Source organism: Orycteropus afer, unplaced genomic scaffold (genome assembly GCF_000298275.1).
Source record: "Orycteropus afer afer isolate SDZICR_OR568_19922 unplaced genomic scaffold, OryAfe1.0 scaffold00021, whole genome shotgun sequence".
In the NCBI taxonomy this organism is placed as follows: domain Eukaryota; kingdom Metazoa; phylum Chordata; class Mammalia; order Tubulidentata; family Orycteropodidae; genus Orycteropus; species Orycteropus afer.
The window spans coordinates 16,358,313-16,366,392 of NW_006921608.1; the positions used below are offsets into that span (position 1 = coordinate 16,358,313).

At 36.3% G+C, this 8,080-nt stretch overlaps 1 protein-coding gene across 1 annotated transcript in view; it reads right to left on the minus strand.

Annotated features, from left to right (window-relative positions):
• Nucleotides 1–3,474: 3,474 nt before the first annotated feature.
• Nucleotides 3,475–8,080, minus strand: part of CPQ (carboxypeptidase Q) — a 554,741-nt gene continuing 550,135 nt past the window's right edge. The window contains exon 7 of the mRNA XM_007934848.2: nt 3,475–3,638. Within this exon, the coding sequence (XP_007933039.2) occupies nt 3,475–3,638 (164 nt within the window). The remainder of the gene's footprint in view (nt 3,639–8,080) is intronic.

Below are 8,080 nucleotides of genomic sequence, written 5' to 3' on the forward strand. Positions count from 1 at the left end.
TTAAACTGTTGTCTCTTAACATGTTGAACATATCATTCCACTGTCTTCTGGCATGCATTATTGCTATTATTAAGCTAGAAGTCCAATTATTGCTCCTTTTAAGTTAATCCATCTCACATCTCTTGCTTCAAAGATCTCCTCTTTGCCTTTTGTGGTCTGTAGCTCCAAACCAAACCCACTGCCATCTAGTCAATTCCAACTCATAGTGACCCTATGGGGCAAAGTGGAATTGCCTCATCGGATTTCCAAGATTGTAAATCTTTACATAAGCAGACTGCCTCATCTTTCTCTTCCAGGACAGTTGAATTCAATGTTTTAACCATTATTCCACCAGTGTGGATTGATTTTCATTCATTGTTTGAGATTCACTGGGTGTCTTGATTCTGTGGACTGGCATATTCATTACTGCTGGAAATTTTTCATTTATTTTTTCTTCAGAGACTTATTTGTCTCCGTCTTCTTTTTTCTGTAATCCTGATTAGATATATGTTAGACTATATATATCTATGCTTATTATTTCTTAACCTGTCATTAATTTTACAACTCTTTGTCTTTCTGTGCTAAATTCTCATTCATTTCTTCATTATTGCCTTTCAGTTTATGAATTCTCTCTCATCTGAAGTTCATGAATTCTCATCTGCAGTTAAACCAGTTGCCTAATTTAAATATTTAATTTATTATGGTTTATACTTCTAGAAGTTTTATGTGGTTCTTTTTACAACATGCTTGGCCATTTTTTCTAGTCTCTGCTCTTATAGATCCCTTCTTATACGTCCTTAAACATAATTAACAGCTTGAAAAATTCTTAATCTGAAAATTCCAATATCAGACAACATTGTGGATTTAATACTGCTCTTCACGTTTTAAGTTTGCTCTTGCTCAAAACACTCTGTTCCCTGTTTTCTTGTTTGTTGCTTATTTGGTTTAGTGATGTTTGTTTGTTTTGTTTTACTTTCGACTGAGAGTTCGTATTTTTCGTAGCTTTATCTGTGGGAATTTCTTTGGAGCCTGTGATGGAGGCCTTCTCCAGAGAATATTCACTTTTGCTTCAGCCAGCTGCCTGGGAACAGTATACATTTGGGACCTAATTAAGCTAAATTCTCATATTGAAGATTTTTTTTTTCAAGCTATCAAGGTAAAGTAAATTTGAGCTGAAATCATCCATGAGGGCTGGCTGGTGGTTATGAATTCTCAGACAAGACTTTCACCTCCACTCAGAAGTTATTCATAAAAGCAATTTTCGTTGTATTTCTCAGAGTTATTTCCAGTTTATCATTGTAAGGAGGTGTAGCTCTGAGGGGCCCTGATTTCACTTGTGTTCTCTACTGTCCCTGTCTTTGGAAGGTCTTTGGCTTTGTTTAGTCCCCTGAGCCCTGCAATGCTCTGTACCATATTTTTATGCAAATAAACACGTAGTTTTATGTTTCTTTTACATCCTATAAAGAAAAAAAAAATGGCAGAGTGTACTTAAGAAAATACCTCACAGGGGTGCTTGTGAGGGGGTAGGTCATGGTTGGCAAACAAGCGTGGAACACATGTTATTTGTGTAAAAACAATGGAATTTAAGTCCACCAAATCATGTAGATGGCCTTAAAGAGAATACTGACTTAATGCTCTGCATCTCTCTTGATTTATGCCTCTTAGTTTTTTTTTTCTAACTACTCTTTACTTTTTAACCAGTTCATTCTTATATTTAGGAGTGTTTCTGTAATGTTATTCATAATTTCAACCAATTTCTGAAATCTGAAACTGATAAAATATCACTGAGAGGGTGAGTCAGTATACTGATCTGCTCTCTTGGCAGAAACAAAAGTCCCTGCTGTATTGTTTAATCATGTTAATTACTATCACTAATAAAATGGAGCTCCGGTAGAGTAGTGCCTAAAGGCACTTGACTGTTAACCAGAAGGCTGGCGGTTCAAACCCACAAGCCACTCCTCGGAAGGAAGATGGGGCAATCTACTTCCATAGTGATACTACCTTGGAAACCCAAGGAGGGGTCGTTAGGAGTCGGGTCTGACTCAATGGCACATAACAACAACAACAACAATAAAATGGATACTTTACGTTCTTCTGTGAACCCAATTACATATATATTAGACCATTTGATATTGTGTTATAACTCTTGGATGTTCCATTCTGGCTTGTTGGGGGTTTTTGTTTTTGACTCTTAGTGTTTCAGCTTGAAAAATTTTTATTGACCTATCTTCAAGTTCACTGATTTCCTCTTTAGCCTTGTCCAGTCTCCTGATGAACTCAAAAAAGAAATTTTCATTGCTGACATTATATATATATATACATATATATATTTAGTATTTGCATCTGATTCTATTTTATAGCTTCCATCTCACTCTTTTTTAGATGTCCCAGTTTTGAAGTCTCTTCTCCAGCCACTCTTCATGACCAGTTCTTCCCTGTATGGAACAGTAGGGGCCACATGAAAGGCATTGTTTTGCTGTTTATAGCGTTGATGCTGAATTCTATGCCATGAGCTGAGGGGTATGCCCCTCTCTGTTCTTTTCTCAGATTCTTTTGACTTCTGCTTTTTGACTCTTCCAGTCCCATCTCACCTCAACACTTGCCTTTGTCATCCAACTTATGACTTTGGCTTCTTCATTATGACTCTGGTTCCTCCTGAACCATAATGAATCCACATTATCTCAAGTTGCTCTAGCCAAATACCCCTTCTTAGCTTATCTGTCCCTGGTGTCCTCTACTTCGGGGCCACTCTCCTTGGATGAAGATCAGTGTTTTTCTCTGTAATCCTGTGAAAGTTATTCAGTCTGTCTGTGCCTCATCCTTGTTATCAGCAAAATGTGAATAATCCCCAAACTCATGGAGATATTGTGTGAAATATCTGAAATATAAATGTAAAATGGCACTATCATTTATCTAATGACAGACCCTAGTATTCACCTTTAATGTGACAATTGGATCACATACACTTAATTTTTCCCCAACTGGTAAATTTTTTTCCCATGAATTAAAAAAATCTGTGTTTTATTTAACAAATGGAAGCAATATAAACATGTACAAATTAGAAAGCCAAATTTTTACGTACATTCAATTCAGATCATAGTTCAATTGCATGACTCCTTTACTCCTTCAATATATAATGTTTAACACAAACACTGATGTCATTGTATTTGATTGTATTTGATTTAATAAACAAGCACATAAAAATCAGAGACCTTCCAAAGATTTATTCAGTGCTTACTTCCAAACTAGAAAGATTATTTTTACAGGTGGTATAAAGAAATGCTGTGATTTGCTGATTCTACGTGGCAGGAATCATTTCTTATTCTAGAACAGACAACTCAGAAAATATCTAGAAAGATGATAATAGAAAGTTTAAGAGTGGGTTATGCTTTGAAGACAAATCAAATTAGATTGTTAGGTGAAGATGGGCTTTCTGAACCTGCAGACCCAGGACTCTTGGCTGGAAAGAAAGAACATGCCTTTTTCTTGTTCTTGCTAGGACCTGGGCAACATTTCTTCCAGGTCCGCAACAACATACGAGACAACAGCCCAAAGAGCAGCGGCAACATTCATCTGCTGCGGATCCATGACAGTCATGGTGTCTCCACGCGAGTGATGGAAGGAGAAATATTTATATAGATCACCAAGTAGACTGGCACCTGGGAAGAAAAGGAGAAGGATTCTTAGTGCTTTGATAGACACTGCAGCATTTCTGCTCAGAAGCCACTGACATCCTTCCCCAGTTTAATCTTGCTCACTCCTACTTTACAGGCTAACATTACAAAATAATTACCTTTTTAGTCCCCTTGCAGCAAGAAGTGGCCATGTGACACCATCTAAATACTAGGATATGGGTGGTGGGCTGTAGGAGCATTCTAGGAAAGCCTTTAGTTCCCTGACAAAAGGGTTGAGAAGATGCTCCTAGTGCTGCATTAAAGATAGAGAAGTTTAGAGCTGTGTGGGGCAAAAAGCCCATACACTACAGAGGCCAGAGAGGAAAGAGAAAAGGAGGCTGGATTTAGAAATATTGCCAATCCACTGAACCAGCTCTGCACTGCCTGCTTCTGTTATGCTAAGGAGGAAATACAAATGTTTATTTAAGTAACTAATACAAGTATCTTCATCTTTATTCACAAGACTATAAATTATATATCTTCTTGGACATAAAAGAAAGTCAATACTCCTTTGCTAAAGTGTCCTCAACTCACTCATTGACTTTGCACAGCCATGGAATCCATCAGTAACTTCCAAGGGTACCAAGGGGAGTTTCTGCCCCACTTAAAAGCTTTCTTCCTACACAAGAGTGAAGCTTTCAGTAGTTTCAGCCATGAATCAGAGTCTCAGGTAATTTTCTCTGTCTCTTATTCATTCTTCAGAACCTCCAAAGCCCTCATTTGGATTCCAGTTGCAGTTCTTTGGCCTTTGGCTGGCCTGCCTGCCTTTCCCCTTTCCTCCCTTCCTGTTTTATTATGAAATATACTATGTACACAAAAGATTGTAGGAAATATAAATATATATGATAAAGGGTGATGATATAAAAAATTACACATATATCCACAATTCAATGCAAGAAAGATACTACCAGTATTTAAGGACCATGTTATGTGAGCCTGCATCCTGTAGTCCCTTTATTCCCTCCAGAGGTATCCATTAGCCTATATTGTCCTGCTTGTGTGTTAATCACTCATTACTCTTCTTTAAAGCTTTACCACATATATGTATATACCACATATATATGATTTATGTTTAATCTTACCTGTTTTGAATTATATACTCTGGACATATTTCTGCAACCTGTCTTTTTGGCTGAACCATATGTGAGATTTGCTTATGTTATTGTGTACAACTTTAATAGTTTCATTTTTTATTGCTGTACATTATCTCATTTTATTTATTGATCCATTATCCTGACAATGGACATTTAAGTTGTTTACAATGTTTTGTTATATGCTTCTATCAATGACCTCTTTAAGGTTTTAAAATGCATTGGATAATGGAACAGAAAGACAAAGGAAGAATTGATGTGTTCAAACCGTGGTGTTGGTAAAGAATCCAAAATATACTGTGGTCTACCAAAGACATGAACAAATCAGTCTTAAAAGCAATACAACGAAAATGCTTCTTAGATGCAAGGATGGTGAGAATTTGACTCACTTACTTTGGACATGTCAACAGGAAAGACCAATTCTGAGATAAGGACATCATGTTTGGTAAAATGGAAGGTCAATGGAAATTAGGAAAACCCTCAATGAGATGGTTTGACAAACAGTTTCAACAACTGACTCAAACCTACTGATAATCATGAAAATGGCACAGGACTGAGCAATGTTTTGTTCCATTATACACAAGGTCACCATGAGTCAGAGGCGAGTCAAGGATAACCAACAGCAATGAACACTCTCGAGTGGAATTGCTTGGCTACAGAGAAGGTGTGTGTTTAATTTAACTTTACCATGTTTGCCATTGTTTCCAAATTTTTCAGTTGACACTCCCACCATATATGAACCTTTCTGTTGTTTCACATCTTATACTTCTCTTGGTATTGTCAATTAATGTTCGGTAATCTGGTGGGTATAAAATATTATCTCAGTATGGTTTTAATTTTTTTAATTTTATTTTTGGTGAAACTATACATAGCAAAACCTGTTCCCATACCACAGTTTCTAGACATAATAATCACTGACATTGGTTTCATTCTTCACATTGTGTCAACATTCTTGTTATTTCTGTTACAGTTGTTTCACTTCCATTTACTGAAACTCCCGGCCCACCAGCCTTCTCATCTATGCTTTAAAATAACTGTGGTTCTGTTCTTACATAGATTTTGTTTTTTTAAAGAGTGCAATATTCAAGGATGACAATCTTCACTCTGAGCTAAACTGCTACTTACTTTAAAAACCACCTCATGGGTAATTTTAATTCAAGGTTTGAAGAGCAACTCAGGGCCATAGTCTCAAGGATTCCTCCAAACTCAATAGGTCTAGTAAGTCTGGATTCTTTAAAAATTTGAAATTCTGCTCCACATTTTCCTCCCTTTTTTGTCAGGATTCATCTACTGTGTCTCTGATCAGAATGGTCAAAAGTGGTAGTCAGGCATTTTCTAGTTCTTCTGGCCTCAGGATGGAGGAGGCAGTGGTTCATGGAGACAATCAGTTCTGTAGTCTAGTTTCTTCTCTGATTCTTGGGTTTTCTTCTTTCTCTTTTGTTCCAGAGGAATAGAGACCCATAGTTGTATCTCAGATGGCTGCTCATAAATTTTAGTTAGGACCCCAGACACTACTCGTCATTCTGGGAGGTAGAATGTCAATGGTAAGAACTATATTATGCCTGTTGACTGTACTGCTCCACAAGACCATAGCTTTCAAACCAAGAGAACTAAGCCCACGAGGTGACTGCTTATGTCTAATTAGTATCAGGGGAGCTCTGGTAGCATAGTGCCTAAGGCACTTGACTGCTAACCAGAAGGCTGGCAATTCAAATCCACCAGCCACTCCTCGGAAGGAAGATGGGGCAATCTACTTCTGTAGTGATACTGCCTTGGAAACCCAAGGAGAGGTCACTATGAGTTGGATCCGACTTGGCGGCACATAACAACAACAACAACAATTAGTATCAGTATGTGTAGTCCTCCCCTCTATGTTTTTGTTGTTGTTATTGTTGTAAAACCATACACAACCTAGCATTTGCCCATTCATTCTTTTTCTTATGTATCAATTATTGACATTAATTACATTAGTTATGCTGTGCAAACTTCACCCATGTGAGGCCACCTTTCTCGTTACTATAAACAGAAACTAACTTACCTAAGGAGTACTCCCCCAACCCCCACCTCTCTACCTTTCTGACCTATAGTAACCACTAATGAATATTTTAAAAAATAAAATAAAATACCTCACTGGTGTTGAGTTGATCCCGACTCATAGCGACCCCTCCTTGCGTTTCCGAGGCAGTATCTCTATGGAAGTAGATTGCCCAATGTTCCTTCCAAGGAGTGGCTGGTGGGTTTGAACCACCAGCCTTCTGGTTAGCAGTCAAATGCCTTAGACACTATACCACTATTTATGTCATTTCATAAAAGTGAGAAAATACAATATTTGCCTTTTTATGTTGACTTTTTTCTCTTCTAAAATTATTAATGAGATTGAGTATGTTTAATATATATATATATTTCCTTGAAATGGCTATTCATGTTTTTTTGCCCAATTTTTGCCTAGTTTATCTTTTTCTTACTTATCTGTAGGAGTTCCTGATACATTTTAGTTACTAATAATGTTTTAGTAATAAGTTTGTATATATAATTTCCCAGTGTGTGGCCCATCCATTTACTCTCTTTATCATGTTTTTTGATGAACAGACATTGGTAACTTTCGTGTAGTCAGATTTATGAATTTTTTTCCTTTATGATTTGACTTTAAATATTTTGTTTAAGAAATTCTTCCCTACTCTAATATAAAGATATTTTCTAATGTTTTAGTCTAATATTTTCTAAGTTTTGCTTTTAAATTTTAAGTACTTCATCTATTTTTGATTGAAATAGATTTTGGTATCGGTTGTGAGGAAGTCTTCTTTATTTTTTTTTTCAGTTGTTCCAGAAAATGTATTGACTAGTACATCCTCTTTCTCCATGGATTCACACTATCAATTTAGTCATTTATCAAGTTTTGTTATCTGTATGGGTTTGTTTAGGGGCTTTCCAATTCTCTTTCAGTGGTCGAATTGTCTGTCCCTGTAGAAATATCACACAAAAACAATTACTATAATTTTCTCAGCCATGATATCTGGCAGAGCAAGCTCTGTCACCCTCCCTTCCTCTTTCTCCTTAGCAATATTTCATGATTCTGGACCATTTGTTCTACCATGTACATTTTAGAGTCATTAAAAATTCTATATATAATCTTCTTGAAACATGATTGGAATTATGTTAATCTACATAGTAGTTTGAGGAGAACATCTTTATACTATTAGGATATTTTGTTATATCCATGAAAATGGTGTGTTTCTATTTATTTAAGTCTCCTTCAATGTTTTAAAATTAAGTTTTGTAATAAAGTTTTGCATATCTTTTGTTAGTTTTCTTTTCTGGATGGTTTATATTTTCTTT